The following is an 18627-nucleotide window of genomic DNA, read 5'->3' on the forward strand; positions in this document are numbered from 1 at the left end:
GGTTAAATGCTATGGTTGGCCAAAGACCAATAGCTGATGAACAAATCAGTGATCAGTACAGACAAACAAGGCACATAGTGAACAGATACATGGAGTTTAGGAATTACAGTTGTGATTTTAAAGTCCATAAAAGCTCTTTATACACAGTAAGTCACTAGTGGTTCTGAACTGGTCAGTGGCTCTAAAATTGAGTCACCTGGGAGCTTTTTAGAACTTCACCTGCCTGGGCCTCACCCCCACTAACAGGACTAGAGGAGGGACCAAGGCCTGGATTTTCAACAAATCCCCAGGTGATTCAAGGCTCACCCCTGCACAGACAGGCAGAGGTAGGTGAGAGGGAACTGGGGAAGTACAGGGAGATGAACAAGCCAGTAAGGACAGGGTACCAGCTCAGGAACATCTCTTTCTGGGTTAAAAGATGAAGCCTAGCCATGGTGCACAAGGGCAGGGATGTAGGAGCCACCCAGTGTCAGCTACTCAGGAGGCCAAGGCAGGAGGATGGAAAGTTCAAGACCAGCCTCACCCACTTAGCAAGACCCTGACTCAAAAAATAAAAAGGGCTGGGGATGTAATTCAGTAGTAAAGCACCCCTGGGTTCAATCCACCATACAGGGGGGATAAAGCCTAAACTGGGGAGCAAGCCTGTAATCCCAGTGACTTGAGAGTCTGAGACAGGAGGATCACAGGATTGAGGCCAGCCCGGGCAATTTAGCAAGAACCTGCCTCAAAATACAAAATTAAAAAAGGGCTGGAGGCATAACTCAGTGGTAGAGTGCCTGTCTGGCATGTTTGAGGCTCTAGTTTGATCTCCAGTATCAGAGGGGGTGGGAGAGAAGAAGAGGAAGAAATTAAAAAAAAAAAAAAAAAAAGGTCTAGAGGTAGGGAACAAGGACAGGTACAGAAAGGTAACAAGCTCTTTCTAAACCCCAAGTTCCAAGAGAATGTGGGCAGGCAGCAAGAGTATCTTGAGGTCATGCTCCTATCAGTCTGGGCTGTGAGGAACTGAGTTCAAGTTCAGCACATGTCCATACCCTAAGAATAGCCCATCCGCAGAGACAAATGTTGGCTGTCCAACCAAAGTATCTTATCTCCTCACACACTGGGTTTGGGCTCCAGCCCCAGGGCACCCTTCTTTCCCATGATCCCTCTCTACATCCCACTACAATTTTGGGAAACCAGAGGGGACAAATAGCAGTAGAAGGTGAGTCCACAGCTAGCTTGTCCCGGCTCAGTTGTTTCATAGGGTGACCAAGATCAGGGCAGAAGAAGAGAGGGAAAGGTGAGAGCGGAGGAGGAGAGTCCCAGGGAAAGAAGTAGAAAAATTGGGAGACCAAGGGCCTACCAGACAGGGGACAGTGTTGGAATAAAGGGAAAGGGAGATGAAAAGGCACAAACAGGAGAGGAAGGGACAAAGGAGGGGCCAGCCACAGAGGCCTGCCCAATTTAGAGATCGATTGCTCAGCTGCAGAACGACTGTAGTTAATGAAAATGTGTTGTATATTTCAGAACTTCTGAAGAGGTAGATTTGCAATGTTCTCACCACAAAATAATGATAAATAGGTGAGGACATGTTAATTAGCTTGCTTTCATCATTCCACGATATGAACATACATCAAAACATCACTTTGTAACCCCTAAATATATACAATTCTTACTTGTCGATTAGAAATAGAATTTGTAAAAAGCAGCAGCAAGAGGGCAACTAGTATATAATTATGCTGTGCACCTGCAATAATCTAGCCACACGTGTGCTTTCAGGCGTAATAATCCCAGGGGGAGCGGCTCGAGAGGCGGGGCCGGCTCCGGCCGGCAGGGGCAGCAGCGAGCCCGGCAGCTGCCCGCCAGGCCCCGCCCCGGCCGCGGCGCCCCGCCCTGCGCTCGGGCGGCTCGGCGGCGGCTCGGCGGCGGACTGGCCGGCGGAGGGCCGGCGCTGGCAGCAGGTGGGCGGGGTGCGGGCGGCGGCGGCGGCGGGGCCGGGCCGGGGTTGCCCGCAGCGCTGGGGCCCGCGCGGCGGCCGTGCGTGCGGGCGCGCCATGGACTTCAACATGAAGAAGCTGGCGTCGGACGCGGGCATCTTCTTCACCCGGGCGGTGCAGGTGAGGCCTGGCGCTGCGCCGGGCGCCCGGGGCCCGGATGTGAGGCTGGCGGCGAGCACCCTGCGGCAGGAGCATGGGGACACGGGTCTACCCTTCCCCTGCTGCTGCCACCGTGCCCGCCGCGGTGACACCTCGCCCCGCTGAGGCCCTGCTCCTTCTGCCCTACCCAGAAGAGAGCAAGAGCCGGGGGACCCGGCGCCCTGACCGCACGGTCTGCGTGGCCCAGGGCCGGGCGAGCAGGGCCTGAACCCTGTTGCCTGGGAAGAGGTAGCAGCGTCCTCCATTTGGACCTGCCAGGTTGCCCCGCTGCCCTGGCGCCTGCCACCTGGAGGGGGAAGCGGGCACTGGGTGGCCCCTATATCCCTGTCCTTGTCCAGCAGTGATTCTGGACTCCACTGGGGCGTTTGGAGACATGGGTCCCAGGCCAAGGCCACAACCCCTTCTCTGAGCCTCAGTCTCCAGACCTGTGCAATGGACAGGTGGTCCGGTGGTTTCCTATGGTCCGTTTTCCACGCTTGGATAGACAGGCCGGAAGCCAGGAGTTATTTTCTTTCTGCTCCACTGGAGGCCTGTTTCCTCCATTCCCCAGGCCTGGGGGATGGGGAGAGGGCCAGGGTCTGGCTCATTGCCCTCCTTGGGAGGCTGCCCAGGCCCATGTTGGGGAGGCTGGAGCCCATTCTGTCCATTTGGGGTGAGAAAGAGAAACTGAGGCAGCTCCATGTCCTGGTGAAGACCTGAAGTCAGCTATGGGTGTGAATGCCCCTCGTGTGACCTTGGGGGAAGGGGCTTCATCTTGCTGAGCCTTCTTGAGGTGAGAAATGAGGCCAGAAATAGGATGAGCCTCCCCTGTGTCCAGGCTGGATAGGAGGGATGCTGTATCAGTGCTCACTAAAGGCAAGCTCCTGGTTGGGGTTAGGGTGGTTTGAACTGCACCAGTGCAGCATGTGACCTTGGGCAAGTCACTGTCTGAGCCTCAGTTGGCACCACTGTAAATCAAGTGTGAGGCCTCCAAGGGTGGGTGTGGGACTCCATGAGATCCTGCACACCCAGGGCCGGCCCATCTCAGTATTCTGGAACAGGTTCTGTTGTGCTGTCCTTGTCATTGTTGGCTCTGCTGCGCAGTTGCAGTTTTCTGTCCCTAGAGAAGCCTAGCCCCAGCCACTCTCTCAGAAGCCCGTGTGGCCATGTTTACTAGAAAGCATTGTGTCCCTTTGAGGAGGAGTGCCCTGGTAAGGGTGAGGATTGTGCCTCCATTTTCCAAGCTGGGAGATTCTGGGACCCAGAGCCCCAGTCCAGCTGGGAGGTGGCAACCTTTCTTTGTGTTGTTATGGCAACCACTCTATCTCCCACATCTGGGAAGAACCTGATCTGCCACTTTCCTGCTACTGGTGCGGCCCTGCCACCTGACCTGGCAAGGCCCTCAGAGGGAGCATTGGGTGTGGGGGGTTGGGCACAGTGGCCTGATGGGGGCAGCCCACAGGGTCACTCACACTGGAAGGGGAGCCAGTGCCCAGAGCCGGGTGGAGGAGGGAGCTGGGAGTTTATAAATAGAGGCTTTCTCTGCTCTGCACGCCCACCCCCAGCTGTTGCCATCTAGCTGGGAGCAGTCTCGGACTCAAGCACCAGAAAGTGGCAGGTCAAAGGAGAGGGGGCCTGAAAAGTGACTGGGCAGAGAGGCCACTGGGATGGCTGGGTCTAGGCTGCCCTGGGATGGAGGGGCTTCTTCTTACCAATATGTGGGCAGCTCTCTGGTCAGTGCCACCTTGTGCCAGGTTGTGCTGGGCGGGTGCCTCACCCCTGTGTACCCAGAAGGACTTCAAAAGCTTCACCTCACCCCGACCCCACAGGGCACAAGAGGACATTGGCCCTGAGGTGAGACCCAGAGGACAGGATGCCTTTTGCAGAAGGATACTAGGGTGGTTTCTAGGATGGAGGGCCCCAGAGCTGGTCGGAAAGTGAGGCAGGGTGTGTGCGGTGGGCTCAGGGAGAGCACTTCAGGGGCCAGAGCAGCCCAGATCAGGGCCCTGAGGCAGGACAGCTGAGGGCATTTTTTGTTAAGATTGGGAGTGGGCACAAATGCTGCCAAGCCCACTGATGTCATGGCATCAACAGCCGTGGAAGTCGGAGAAGTACTGACAAAAAAAGCCAGAGGGGTGGTGGCATTGCCACTGTCCAAGCCAGGCAGGCAGTGGTGGGCAAGGGATGAACACCCGAAGGGTTGGGAAAACCTGGTAGAACCTCAGACTTGGGTGGGTATAGGTGTGAGCGCCAGGTGGCTGGGCGGGGTGGCGCCTTAACCTTAACCCCAGTAAGAAAAGTGGGCTCCAAAGTACATTGTAAGGTGACATTATTAGTGCCATCAGGGAAGCTCCTGAAACCCAAAGGGACCTGAGGGAGGCCTCCCTCTTATGGGTGATGATGATACTAGGCTCACATTTATCAGTCCCATACTGTGCGCCAGCCAGACACTCTGTGAGATAGGTTATCTGCATTCTTGGGGGGAAAACTGAGAGCCAGCAGGGCACAGTGGTACACGCTTATAATCCTAGCAGTTAGGGAGGCTGAGATAGGAGGATCCAAGTTCAAAACTAGCCTCAGCAATGGTGAGGCACTAAGCAACTCAGTGAGACCCTGTCTCTAAATAAAATCCAAAATAGGCCTGGGGATGTGCCTCAGTAGTCAAGTGCCCCTGAGTTCAATCCCCAGTGCCAAAACAGTAACAAAAACCCCCTGAAGCCCAGAAAGGTGACTTTGCCTCTGTCAGTCTTGGTTTCCTCATCTGGAAAACGGGACTGGCAACAGCCCCCTCAAAGAGCTGGGTGGGGTAAAGCCTGCTCAGTGATAGGGCAATCAGGGCATGGCCCAGGGTAAGGTGCGGGCCTGAGACACTGCCTCCTCACTCTGGGGATTGTGAGGAAGTGGGGAGGAGGAGGCGGCGGCTGTGACCCTGCCCACCCTGCACTGCAGGGAGAAACCCAAGCCCTGCTACATAATTGATGACTTCTGTGCAGCCTGAGCTGGCAGCTGCTCAGCTCCCCACAGCTGGAGCCGTCTGCAGTGTCTGGGTGATTCATCACTGCCAGGTGGCTCAGAAGGGCCCCCAGCCCCCCAGATCATGCCAGCCCAGACTCCAGCACAGTCCTGCCTGCATTCATCCTCAGTGGCCACATCTGTGAGATGGGAAGCTTGGCCCTGCCTTGTATGGACATAGTGAGCCCTGGGAGCCCCTGGCCAGGCTGGTCTGTGGCACCTGCTGCTGTCCTTAACTTCTGCCTCACCTCTGGCTGTTTGGCCGTGACCATGGGCAAGCCCCATCTCCTAGCTGGAGAAGGCCTGGGTATCTGTTTGGAAAGTGGGTACATTTGTCTCAGGGCCCTTTGATCAGAGGGGTCAGGACTAGGGCCACTTGCCCATTGTTCCTAGTGGCCTGCATAACTCCTGCCAGCTCTGATGGGGACCTGTGTGACCTCCTGGGGCCCTGGGTGTGCCCAGTCGCTGGCACCGTTGAGCTGGCGGTGTTTTCTGTCCATCACACCGGCAGCCAGAGGCCAAGCACTTGGCCATCTCTCCTCCCGCACTCCTTCCTGCTCGGCCCGCTGCCCCTCTGCTCTGGCAGCACCTCTCAGGGAACAGCAGCTCTGGGCACAGCCCTCACGGCTCACCCTGGCTCCCCTGTCTCGCCTCAGCCTCTGAGCAAGAGGCTCTAAGTGTCTTGTTTGCAGCTGGAGGTGCTGATGGCTGGAGAGGCAGAGCTCGTTCCCCAGCTCACACACCTTGACAGGGCAGAAGTGAGGCCTGAGTCAGGCCCTTTCAATTCTAGAAGCCTGGCAGCCCCTTCCCAGCAGTTCCCAGGTGCCATGGAGCCCCTGACCACCCTGGGCCTCTGTGCCTGGTTGCTGCCTGAGCACTTGCTACCAAGTCTTGTGCCTCAGCGTCAGGCCTAAAAGACCCAAGAGATGGCCCCCCGAGGCCCCTGCCTGGCTGGGCGCTATGCCCGTGCAGGCACGTGCATGTGGGGAGAGGCTGTGGCCTTCCTTGAATTCCCAGGAGGACTGTGATCCCAGCACCCTGGTTCTACAGAGGGACACATTGAGGCCCAGAGTGGGGTTGGAACTTGGCAATGCTGTAAAGGTCCTTGACCCTGGAGGATTGGGGCCTTCCTCCTCCTCTTCCTGATCCTGCCTCGACCCCCCCAGTTCACGGAGGAGAAGTTTGGACAGGCCGAGAAGACCGAGCTTGATGCCCACTTTGAAAACCTTCTGGCGCGGGCAGACAGCACCAAGAACTGGACGGAGAGGATCCTGAGGCAGACGGAAGTGCTGCTGCAGCCCAACCCCAGTGAGTGGGCGCCGGGGGAGGGGAGGGCAGCGGGGGGCACAGGCTGTGGGGGCACTTGGTGAAAACGAGGCAGGAGGCTTGGCATTGGGCTGCAGGACATTCCCTGGGGCAGTGGAACTGTCAGGTGTGGCACAGAGGAGGTGAAATGCCTGGCAACTAAGACCCCTGTGGGAGAAGGTGCAGGCAGAACCCGAGCTTGTGAGCCGGACCCAGAGATGGGAAGGGCTGCCCAGCCACACCACAGGCCAGGAGCGGCTGGGGCTGAGTGCAGGGGAACCTGGGGAGAGAAGTGGCTTTTGGGTGACATGCCTATGTACCTGTCGTCTGCTGTGTAGCCAGCTGCAGTGTCTGAGAGCTGCTGGGGGCCAGACCATGTTAATAGATCCTGTGTTCATGAGGGGATGTGCACAGGCTTTGGCTTGGCCCCCCACCCCCCAGCTGTGTGACCTCAGGCAGGCATGGTGTGTCTCTGAGCCTTGGCTGCTTCCTCTGTGGAGTTAGGGGTTGATGGAAGCAGTTGTGCAGTCAGAGGTGGGCACCCAGCCTGGGCACTCCTGTGGGCAGGGCCTGGCCTGGGCCTGTCTGTCCCTGTGGCTTTCTTCTTTGGGCTTGGACCGGTGAGCCCTGTGGCTTTGGCTGCTGCTTCCCCACAGGTGCCCGAGTGGAGGAGTTCCTATATGAGAAGCTGGACAGAAAGGTCCCCTCGCGAGTCACCAACGGGGAGCTGCTGGCTCAGTACATGGCGGAGGCGGCCAGCGAGCTGGGGCCCACCACTCCCTATGGTGAGCAGCCCCACCAGGGCCGGGCTCCTGGGCTTCCCCACTCTCACCTTCCCTCTTCCCCTCCCTCCCTCCCTTCCTTCCTTTTTAAAAAATTATGTAGCTAACGCCTGGATTCATTCCACGTGTAAGAACCGCCATCCCTGCGAAGACGATAGAGTAGAAAGTGAGACCCTCCCTCAGCCTCCTTTGGTTTGTGTGAATTTATTTTTTTATTGATTTGGCACTGGGCACTGAGCCCAGGGCCACTCTGCCACTGAGCTAATTCCCTAGGCCCTGGCCCCATTTAAAAAAAAATTGAGTCAGGGTTTTACTAAGTAGTCCAGACTGACCTCCCACTTGTGATCCTCCTGCCTCAGCTTCCCAAATGGCTGGAATTATAGGAGTGTGCCCTGCATCCAGCTTCATTTTAATTTTTGTTGTTGTTGTTGTTGTTGTATCTTCTTCTTCTTCTTCTTCTTTTTTTTTTTAAGAGATAAGATAGTATCCTTAAAAAAAAAAAAAAAAAATCTTTATTTTTATGTGGTGCCGAGGATCAAACCCAGTGCCTCACACATGCGAGGCAAGCTCTACCTCTGAGCCACTGTCCTGGCCCTGTTGTTGTATGGTTAACATTTTAAAAAAGCTCCCATTCCTTAATTCTGTGTATTACAATTTTAATTTATCACAGTCTTCTTCAGAATAATCCTCTAATCCCAGCAGAATAAGAAAACTTTGCTACAGTGTAACTTCGTCCCCCCTCCTTCCTGCTATGATTGTCAGAGGTGTTGGTGTCTATATTACAAGCCCAACAGTAGTTCATAGCTATAGTTTTATGCAGTTATCCTAAAATTAGCTGGGCACTGTGGTGCATGCCTGTAATTCCAGCGGCTTCAGAGGCTGAGGCAGGAGGATCGCGAGTTCAAAGCCAGCCTCAGCAACTAAGCAAGGCCCTAAGCAACTCAGTGAGACCCTGACCCTAAATAAAATACAAAATAGGGCTCAATCCCTGGTACCAAAAAAAAAAAAAAAAAAAAAAAAAACCAACCATCAGTTAAGGGAGGAAAGAGAAGTGTCTGCCTGTATGCTGTTTTTTATACTTTAGGACTGCCTTTCCTGTGCTCCGTTTTTTTTTTTTTTTTTTTTTAAAGTTGTAGACGGACACAATATCTTTATTTTGTTTTTGTTTTTACGTGGTGCTGGGGATCAGACCCAGTGTCTCCCGAATGCTAGGCGAGTGCTCCACCACTGAGCCCCAGCCCATTTTATGTTTTATTTTGGGACAGGGTCTCACTAAATCATTGAGGCTGGCTTCAAATTTGCAGTCCTCCTGTCTCAGCCTCCAGAATCGCTGGGATCACAGGTGTGCACCACTGTGCCCGCTCTTTATGGATATTCTTTATTTGCTGAGTCATTGTCATCATAATTTCCTTGAATTCTTTCAATATGATTCTTTCTTGAAAAGAATCTAAAGAATCTAAGGCTAGCGTCTGCTTCCCTAGAGAATGTCTTATTCTTTTTTCTCCCTGCGTCTTTATAGAGTCTCATAGTTCTTTTTTTTTGTTGTTGTTGTTGTTGTTGTTTTAAACGTTGTAGACAAAAGTCTGGATTCTGGTACCCCTGGGGGTTGTTGCTGTTTGTTTGTTTAAAGACTTGTTTGAGGTACTTGTTTATAGAATCTATGAAGTGTGTAGCTACTAATGTTTCTGCATCCCAGAAACATTTTTAAAACAGTAGTTCATAACTACTGAAAAAAAATATATATTTTTTTTGTATCAGGGATTGAACCCAGAGGCACTTAACCACTGAGCCACATCCTCAGCCCTTTTTTGGTATCAGAGACAGGGTCTTGCTGTGTTGCTTAGGGTTTTCTTAGTTGCTGAAGCTGGCTTTGAACTCACAATCCTCCTGCCTCAGCCTCTGGACAGCCGTGGGCCACCGCACCTGGCTATTCTTTATACTTTTGAGCTTGGCCTTGAGGATTGCTCCTGGATCAGCATGTAATAGTGATCAGGCAGTGATTGCTCAGAGGTTGAGCCGTGAAGACAGGCAGTAAGTGTGTGTGTGTGGTGGGGGGCATGTTCAGAGGTCAACAGTGAACAGTCTGCCCCATTTTTATTCTGGGAATGTGCAAGGCTGCTGTTCTCCAGGGTGAGCGAGTGCATAGCTGGAGTTCTCCGTCCCTCCTGGGCATGCTGCAGGTGTGCGCAGCCTGTCAACACTCACTTTGACTGTGTCCTGGGTCTCCTGTTAAATCTCTGGCAGGTGTGGGGCTTGTTCCCACCCACATCACAGTGCCAGGGTACCCGTTGCAGGTCTTTCCTCAGCACGGTTGTGATTAGTGTGGTTGTGATTGCTGAGGATTCCCGCAGCGTCCCAAGGGTCCTCTGGGCTTCCAGCCCAACCAAGTCAGCCGCTCCTACAGCAGAGCTGAGGCTTGTGGCTTGCCCCCACCCTGGCAGAGCCACACACATTCTCACTGGGCGCACTAGTTTTGAATCGATGCTCTTCAGTTGGTTTGTTGATGCCAAGGATTGAACTCAGGGGCACTCGCCCACTGAGCCACACCCCCAGCCCTGTTGTGTATTTTATTTAGAGACAGGGTCTCACTGAGTTACTTAGTGCCTTGCTTTGGCTGAGGCTGGCCTCACACTTTTGATCTTCCTGTCTCAGCCTCCGGAGCTGCTGGGATTCAGGTGTGCACCACCGCACCTAGCTTTTCAGTTTGTTTTTGTCTTTGATCAGTTTCCGGAGCCTGGAAATGGATTTTTTTTCCTTGTTTGGGATTGAACCCAGGGGTGCTTAACCACTGATCCACATCCCCAGCCCTTTTCCATATTTTATTTAGAGAGAGAGTCTTGCTAAGTTGCTTAGGGCCTTAATAAGTTGCTGAGGCTGGCTTTGAACTCTCTATCCTCCTGCCTCAGCCTCTCGAGCCACTGGGATTACAGATGTGTGCCACTGTGCCTGGTGTTGGAGGTGGATGATTTTTACAGTTGTTTCCAATTTGGGGGGAGAGTGTGACTGGTCTAGCTCCTCTCTCTGGTTCTGGAAGTCGTCTTCCCAAGCTTTTTTTTTTTTGTATTGGGGATTGAACCAGGGGCACTCTACTAGTGAACCACATAAAAAGGGCCACATTCCTGGCCTTTTTAAAATTTTATTTGAAACAAGAGTCTCACTAAGTTGCTGAGGCTGGCCTTGAACCGCTGTCCGAGTCACTGGTATGTGCCACCATGGTCAGCCCCCCAATCTCTTTAATGGCTCTGGTATTTGTTTTTGGGATATCCCAGTGTTTGTCCTCCCGCCCTCTGTTGATGGTTCTGTAGGTCTCTGCCAGGCAGACTGTTCTGCTCTGGGTCCTCAGGTCTCTCCTTGAGCTCCCTCTGCACCTGGGGTCAGAGTAGCCTGGGCCTGGCCTGATCCCCACCCGCCACTGCTTTCCCCAGGGAAGACGCTCCTCATGGTGTCTGAAGCGGAGAAGCGCCTGGGGGCTGCGGAGAGGGATTTCATTCACACGGCCTCCATCAGCTTCCTCACACCCCTGCGCAACTTCCTGGAAGGGGACTGGAAGACAATTTCGGTGAGGGGCCTGTCTTTCCTGGCAGCCCACAGCCCCTGCTCAGAACTCTGCACAGGCTCCCAGCCGTGCGGAGGGCCAGGACCCCGTGGTCTCCAGGGTTGGCTTCTGTAGGCTGAGGGAGCTGCCATCTTGGGCCCCAGTTTCCTTGTCTCCCTCGCAGCTCACAGGCCAGTCTTGCCGTGGCCAAGCGTCTCCCAGGGCTGGCCGGGGCCTCACTGTTCCCTGTTCCCACCCTGCAGAAGGAGCGACGGCTCCTCCAGAACCGGCGCCTGGACCTGGATGCCTGCAAGGCGCGTCTGAAGAAGGCCAAGGCAGCGGAAGCCAAGGCCTCGGTAGGTGCCCACCTCCCGCCCAGCCTGGTTGGAGCCGCGGAGGGGCATGGGGGAACTTGGTGTCAGCATGAGCCTTCTCCCTGCACTGGCTGGGGCTGGACTCTGCGGCTGTTCAAGTCAAGTCCTTCTCCCACCCCAGGGGAGCCCTGATGGTCTAGGGCAGATGATTATGGGTTGAGTGGACCAGCAGTGCCCCACCTGGGCACAGGCTGTACCTCACGGCCTCCCCAGACAGCCAGCTGGAGTTTCTCGCATGCCCTGCCTGCTGGATGCTCGGCTCTGTGTCCCTGGCTCTGTGTCCCTGGCTCTGTGTCCCTGGCTCCACCTGGGCATGGCTCCCCTACTAACTCTCTACCTGCTGCTTGAGTGCTGGTCCAGGGTTCCCTGTGCCTGGCCTCCCACAATGCTGTGGAGCGCACCAAAATTGGACAGCCCACCTGCTCAGGGGCTGTCTGAGGGACAGGGCCTGGGCCTCCCTGCTGGCTACCAATGGGATCTGGCATGGAGACCTGGGCTGACTGGGCTAGGCAAGGAGTGGGAACTGGGCCTGAGAACAGGTACGCTCCTGGCCTGCCAGGCACCTGGGGGTGCAGGGGACTTAATGGCTACCTCGAGCCCTGAGGAGGGTACTCCTGGGCCCAGGGCTAGGGACACTGCCACTCATGGGTCCCCAGGCTCTCAGCCAAGGAAGGCCAGGCCTAACACGGGTGAGAGTCCAGGTGGGCTCACAGCTGCCTGAGCCAAACCTTACTTGTGTTCCCCTCCTACAGTGTGGCCACGGCGCCCTGGGTGCAGGCAGGTCTGCAGCACCTCTGGTGACAGCCAAGGGAGGTCTTAGCTCAGCTGGGTGCAGAGTCCAGAGTGGAGGCAGGGGGCTCCGTGACTCCTGTCTTGAAGAGTGACCTGTGGCTTTTGGGATGACCTCTTCTAAGTCACCTGAGCCGGAGAGCCTCTCTCTGTCACTCTGGGCTGGACAACCTCATGCCAGAACGAACTCTTCCTCCACTGGCCAAGCCAGAGGAGCCTGTCCTTAGGGCAGTGGTGTGACTTCTCCCCTCAGTGGGCCCCAGTTAGGCCAGAAAGGAGCAGCATCTCAGAGGCCTCAAGTCCCTGGAAAACACACACACACACACACACACACACACACACACACACACACACACACACACACGACTTCTGCCAGAGGACCGGCTGCGTGCACCCTTCTGCCTGTCCACCTGGTGTCCCCCCTGGGGCCGGGGCCTGCTCCCGCCTGCTCTGTGGACTCACTAACTCTTTGTTTTTGTTCCTTTCTGTTCTGCTTTGGGTAACTTGGCTCAGTGTGAGGGAGATGTGAGTATACCTGTCCCCATGCCGTGCTGCTTCTGGCCCGCCCGTCTTGCCCTCGGGCCCTAGTGCTATGGCCAGCCCAGGGCATGTCCTTGGGCGTTTTGCAATCAGCTGGTCTCCCCGCCAAAGCCTCTGCAGCGTGCGGAGTCTCTGGTTGGGGGGTGCAGGTGTTGCAGCCTGCAAGGCAGCTTTTTGCAAATGTTGAAAGCCTGTCACTCTGTCCATCTCTGCATCCATCTGTTCACCCTCATTGTGGGGGAGGGTCCTGGCCCCCAATACAGGAGCCAGAGGCGTGGTGTGCAGACACTCTGGGAAGGGGGAAGCTATGGCAGGGGTGGGCTGTGTGTAGGGGACTGTGGGTCTGACTGGGGCCTCTGAGTGCCACTGCGGTCCAGGGAGGAGGGGCGAGGCCCAGACTGGTTTGCAAGGACTGTGACGGCACGACAGTATCTGCAGGCTGTCTCCTTGCCCGCCCCATCTCTGCTGGGCTCCCCAGCACACTCACCCGCCAGGTCCTTATCTGGACTCACCCAGCTGTAAACCCACCTCATCTCCAGTGGGTTGGAGTGGGTACAAGGGAATATGTGGGGCTTTTGTCTGTATCCTCCTGTCCCCAGGGCCAGGGCCTCTGGCATCTCCTTGTGGGAGACTCTAGGGCAGCCTCCTGGCCTCGACCCAGCCCTGACCCAGGGTGACCCTTCCCCCCCATGAACTCTATTCCCCGCCAGACGGTGCCTGACTTTCAGGAGACTAGACCTCGTAATTACATTCTCTCGGCCAGCGCCTCTGCGGTAAGCGCCCCCCCATCCCTCGGCCTCCTCTCCCCCCACAGCCCTGCCACTGGCCCTGACTGCACAGGAACCAGGAGCCAGCAGGTGAGGCAGGGTGCTGCTCACATGGTCAGGCTATCCTGGCAGACTGGGGGAGACAAAGGTCAAAGCAATAGGGAAGAAGCAGCCCCTGCCTCTGCCCATGGCTGGCCCCAGTGCCCAGTGACCATGTCACTAGATTTGCTTCTCCCTGCAAAATGCTGAAGATAGCAGCTTTGCCAGCTGCACTGGGCCACCCGGTGAGCTGAGGACACCCTCATCCCATCTCCAGGAGGTCTGAGCGTCTGCCTGCCCCCACCTCCCTTGAGGAGGCGCCCCTGCCCCCCAGTTGCCTTCACATTTCTAAATGTGATGGGGGCCCAGGCCTGTCTTACCCAGCTCCATATGCTCTCAGGCAGTGGTACTAGGCTTGTGTGGCACACCTGCTAAGTGACCTGAGGCACAAGGAGGTCCCTGGAGGGAATCAGGGGGACCAGAGGCTTGAACTTTGTCTTGGGGTCTCATGCAGCTCTGAGCAAGGTGGTAGTTGCCAGTCCAGCAGGAGCGAGGTCCACTCCCCTTGTGCCCATCACAACCACCCTGCACACCTGCCGCCCTCCTCCAGCTCCCCTGGTTAGGATCCTCCCACACCGGCCGCTGGCCCCGGCACTTGTCCTGAGCATGCTGCTGTGTGTTCATGCGGTCATTCCGTGGCTGGGAACTGTCCATTGAGCCGCCCTGGTAGTTTAGATTGACCCCATGCTGGGCCTTCCAGTGTGGCTGTGAGGATGCTCCTCCCTGGTGTGGCCATCTGGTGGCCAGCCTGGTTCGCTCTCTGCCTATCGGTGTTTTTGTCCTGGGTCAGATTTCCACAAGTGGGGGAGAAGTGGGATCTCCTAAATCACGGTGGGGGGAGGGGGGTCTTTCTTCTCTAGACTCTGGATGACACTTCCCGTCCCCCGCCCTGGGCCGAGTGGAAGGAGAAACATCCTGGAGGGTGGCGGCCGCCCTGTTTTTTTCTTTTACCACTGACCCCCAGTGTGACTCAGGCCCGAGGCTGCCTTTCTCTGCCGGAGGACAGAAAGGTTCTGTGACTGGCCCGGGTCACATGTTCTGCCTCCCAGCCCTCCAGCCTTAGCCAGGAGTCAGGGTGGGGTGGGGACACTTGGTCTCTCTGGAGACCCCCTGTCAAGAGTTGGGGGGCTGACACTGTAGGAGAGACACAAGCAGGACATCCTGGCTGGCTGTCCCCTCCCTGCATGTGGCATGTTAGATGGGCCGATTGTCTGCTCCCTGCCATCCAGCAGGCCTCCCCCAGCCTCAGCTCCTGTTTGAGTGGGTGGGGGAGGCAGAGGGACTGGGTGGCAGGGCTGGTTGCTGGGAGCTGGGGCTGGGCATGGGCTCTGGGTTTGAGCTGTCCCCCTCCTTGGCTGACTGGTGCTGTTGTGGTCTCTGCAGCTTTGGAATGATGAGGTGGACAAGGTGAGTTGGGGTCTGGAGGCTTGTGGGAGGAGGACCAGAGAAGGTGGAGAATGGGGGTCTGTGTTTCAGTCTCTGGGCTCTGCCCCACATCCACTGAGGCCACTGGCAGGGGCTGTTTCTTGGCCTCTCTGGGTCCGTTTCCCGTGGGAGGCATTTGCTGTGTGGTGCCTAGGGCCTCGCAGCACAAGTAGGCCCTGGAGAGATGTCTGCTGGGTGGATTTTCCCCAGGGAGCTAGGGGAAGGCCTGCCCTGCTGCCACCAAGTGGGCTTTAGCTTCTCCAGGGATCAGGGTTCAGTTGAGAAGTCGTATGGACACAGATGTCTGCGTCCCCAGGGAGTCCAGTGGGACTGGGAGAGCCAGGGGAAGGCTGATGGGAGGGATGGTGGCCGATGCTGGTGCTCATGCTGTCACACTCGGCCTCCACTGCCCAGGCTGAACAGGAGCTCCGAGTGGCCCAGACAGAGTTTGACCGGCAGGCAGAAGTGACCCGTCTCCTGCTGGAGGGGATCAGCAGCACACACGTGAGTTTGCCCCGGTGCCCTGCTGACTGCATCCACCAGTGGCAGCGCCTAGACCTTCCTGAGAAGGGTAGCACTGGGACGGTCACAGTGGTGGCTTTGTGCAACAGGCCAGTCCACAGGCTGGGCCTCTCCAGCCTCCCCTGGCAGCACAGGTGGTGGGGGCAGGGTCTGTGAGGATAGGGTGGGGATGACCCCGCCCTCCATGGGCCTCTCCCCCCAGGTGAACCACCTCCGCTGCCTGCACGAGTTCGTAAAGTCTCAGACAACCTACTACGCGCAGTGCTACCGCCACATGCTGGACTTGCAGAAGCAGCTGGGCAGGTGCGGCTGGGCCCTGAGTCCCAGGGTCCCCTAGCTCCTGGGCCCATCGTGGCCCAACTCCTCCAACTGAAAGACTCCTCCCGTGAGTTCAGAGGGCCTGCAGCTTGGAGCCAGATGGGAGGGCTCAGCCCAGAATCCTGCCTAGTCACCTCCTATGTGGTGGCAAGCTTCAGGTGGCTGTCCTTGGGGACTGCTGAGTCCCCTGGGGTAAAGAGCAGTTTAGAGAAGGCTTGAAGGGAAAGGGGGTTCAGCAGGGACCAAGGGAACAGGGCCATCTCACTCTTCTGCTTGCTTTGCTTTTCTCTTTGTGCTGCCAGCGCCCAAGGTGCCATGTAAGTAGCTGGGGCCAGGAACTGGGAGGGGCCCTGGGTTACCTTGTGGGGCTCCTACAGGGCCCAGATCCTGCTGAGATGCCCCCTCCGCTCCAGATTTCCAGGTACCTTTGTGGGCACCACAGAGCCTGCCTCCCCGCCCCTGAGCAGCACTTCACCCACCACCGCTGCAGCTACCATGCCTGTGGTGCCCACTGTGGCCAGCCTGGCCCCTCCAGGAGAGGCAGCACTCTGCCTGGAGGAGGTGGCCCCCTCCGCCAGTGGGACCCGCAAGGCCCGGGTGCTCTATGACTACGAAGCAGCCGACAGCAGTGAACTGGCCCTGCTAGCTGACGAGGTGGGCCTGGTTCTGTAAGGGGGGCAGGTGAGGGCTGTAGTAGGAGCCACTGGAGAACCAAGGCTGGGAGCACTGCTGACAGCTCCATGCCACTGTCCCAAGAGTCTCTCGGGGCCCCTGGGGGAAGTGGGGCCTGAGGGGGCAGGTAAGGGGAGGTGGCTTCAGCTCTCCAGGAAACAGCCATTCTCCCATAGCCAGTAAGATGAACACCCACCATTGAAGATGTACGTGCCCTGGGAGATGACAGCTTTGTCTCCACCCAACCGTGGGGCCAGTTCTGCCCTTGGCCAGGGCATAAGCTTCCCTGTCTGCTTTCTGCAGCTCATCACCGTCTACAGCCTGCCTGGCATGGACCCTGACTGGCTCATTGGTGAGAGAGGAAACAAGAAGGGCAAGGTCCCTGTCACCTACTTGGAACTTCTCAGTTAAGCAGGCCCCTTCCAGGCCCTGCCCAGGGCACAGCCCTACCACTTTTCTTGTCTGCTGATGACACAGCTGCTCAGGGTGGAGATATGAAGCCCATTCTGCCCATTCCCCTGGTCATCCAGCTGTGAAGGGAGTCCAGAGGCTGAATGGCCCCAGGCTCCCTGCCAGCCCTGCTTCTGATCTGTGGTTCTGGAGCCCCGGCTCTGCCTGCACTCCCCACGCACCTCAGCCCTCCCAGCTCCCAAAGGAGGGAGGGACACTGTACTCAGCACAGAGGCGGGCCTAAGATGCACCCCTAGGATGCACGGGGGCACCTGTGGCAAGAAGAAAGCACCTGCCTTTTAGTTGCCAAAGGCCAACAGCGGGACAGCAGTGAAGCAGGCAGGGCTCTGGCAGGGGACAGGGACAGGGTCAGGCCCAGAGCAGCAGCTGCCCGGTGCTACCCTGTCCCGCCTAGCGCGAGCCCAGTACGTGGCTGCAACTCACTTCTGCACACACTTTTTAACTGGTATTTTTACTTCTGCCTGTCTGCTTGCTTTCTAGCCAACAGCAAATAATAAATCCTTTGTGTGCAAGTTGCTGAGACTCCTGTTAGTCCACTGCATGGGCAGGGCTGGCCCTGAGGGTGGGGACAGACTCCCCTAGCCCTCTTCTGGGTGGAGGTAGCCTAGAGGGAGCAAGGTGCCATGCTGGCGGGCTGTTCCTAGAGCACTAGGCAGAGGGAAGGGAAAGTCCTTCACAGCCTGCACTCCCACGCAGGGCTGGGTTCTTAGAGCAGTGTGTGGTTCCCATGCATTATAGGCACAAGGAACATTATTTGTAAGAAAAACTTCCCTAAATTTAGACTGTGGGGCAGGCTGTCGTTGAATTTGCCCGACTACTAAAGCTCAAGTAACCGACAACTGTGGACCAAACGTGGAGCCAAGTGCGCAGCCCAGTGTGCACCTGGGAGTCCTCTACCAGGCTCAGCGTTCACACTGTACGGATGAGGGAAAAGGCCAGTCGCCTCATTCCTCAGGTGGCCAAGCAAGGACTCAAACGCAACTCAGCCTGCCTGTGGGGACCTCCAGTGTGCTACCAGCAGGCTTAGCTGCTGGTAATGATGCTGGGGTTTCTGGGGCTGTAATGAGAAGGCGCTGAGCTCCAGAGAGGCGGTGCTCAGTGACAGGCAGCCAGCCCAACAGGGGCCTGGGCAGACCCAGGCAGGCCAGCAGGGGAGCATCTGATGTCCTGGGAGGACCCCAGCAGAGGAGTGTTGGTGAGTCAACCATCAATGCATCTCCTGTCTTCCACAAGCCACTGCATCACAAACTGGGTCCCCAAGGCAACCTGTCCATGGCTCGAGGCCTGGCTTATCCTCCCAGGGCTTGGAAGGCATGTAGCAGTCAGTTGTCTATAAACAGTATTTTAATATTCGTATAAATAGACCACAGTATTACCAAAAAACTGCAAGAACAGATCATGGAAAACAGACTCAAACACACGCACACAGCCTCCTGTGTTGCCAGCCACCGCCATGGCCAGCCAAGTGCTGCGGGGGAATGCTTGAAGGACAAGACCACCCCTGGGGGGCTTTGGCCAGGAGACCTAAGCACAGCAGACCCCTGGCTCCCCACCCCTGCTGTTGACCTCTTCATCTTACAAAAATAATGTCAGCAGGTGGGTGTTTGGAGTCGCGCTACTTAGAAGAGGGTGACGGGAGCTGCTCTCAGTGGCAGGCAGCAGCCCTCTGCTGTGCTGGGGAAGCAGCAGGCAGGCAGCCCACCACTGTGCTATCTCTGCACATGCCGCACAAAAGCCTGCACCAGCTGGATCAGAGGCTCCTGACTCTCAGGGATGGCTTTAGAGAGGGAGGTAGCCTTGCCCTGGGGTGAGGGCAGGACACCAGCAGCAGGGGAGCTGGGGGCTCCTCGGCGGAAGTAGCGTGAGAGGCTGGAGAGCAGTGTGCTCTACAAAAAAAAAAAA

General features: G+C 56.7%; 2 protein-coding genes across 12 annotated transcripts in view; one reads left to right on the top strand and one right to left on the bottom strand.

The window, feature by feature from the left end:
• The first annotated feature begins 1970 nt into the window (after nucleotides 1-1970).
• Nucleotides 1971-17240, top strand: Sh3glb2 (SH3 domain containing GRB2 like, endophilin B2). Of its 8 annotated transcripts, XM_076845303.2 has the most exons (13): nucleotides 1971-2096; nucleotides 6293-6434; nucleotides 7088-7216; nucleotides 10639-10772; nucleotides 11012-11104; nucleotides 13162-13224; nucleotides 14178-14327; nucleotides 14701-14724; nucleotides 15157-15246; nucleotides 15467-15567; nucleotides 15885-15899; nucleotides 15996-16236; nucleotides 16558-17240. In XM_076845303.2, the coding sequence occupies exons 1-13, from the start codon at nucleotides 2034-2036 to the stop codon at nucleotides 16663-16665; spliced, it is 1353 nt and encodes a 450-aa protein (XP_076701418.1). In that variant the 5' UTR covers nucleotides 1971-2033; the 3' UTR covers nucleotides 16666-17240. The 8 variants fall into 8 exon arrangements, with proteins under 8 accessions (XP_076701418.1, XP_076701419.1, XP_076701421.1 ...); XM_076845304.2 differs by lacking the exon at nucleotides 15885-15899; XM_076845306.2 differs by lacking the exon at nucleotides 14178-14327.
• Nucleotides 17241-18057: 817 nt separating this feature from the next.
• The window catches only part of Nup188 (nucleoporin 188), a 55775-nt gene continuing 55205 nt past the window's right edge, over nucleotides 18058-18627 (bottom strand). For all 4 annotated transcript variants that reach the window (XM_076845315.2, XM_076845314.2, XM_076845313.2 and 1 more), the window contains one exon: nucleotides 18058-18611. In XM_076845315.2, the coding sequence (XP_076701430.2) occupies nucleotides 18435-18611 (177 nt within the window). In that variant the 3' untranslated portion in view covers nucleotides 18058-18434. The remainder of the gene's footprint in view (nucleotides 18612-18627) is intronic.

This window comes from Callospermophilus lateralis, chromosome 2, assembly GCF_048772815.1.
Source record: "Callospermophilus lateralis isolate mCalLat2 chromosome 2, mCalLat2.hap1, whole genome shotgun sequence".
In the NCBI taxonomy this organism is placed as follows: Eukaryota; Metazoa; Chordata; class Mammalia; order Rodentia; family Sciuridae; genus Callospermophilus; species Callospermophilus lateralis.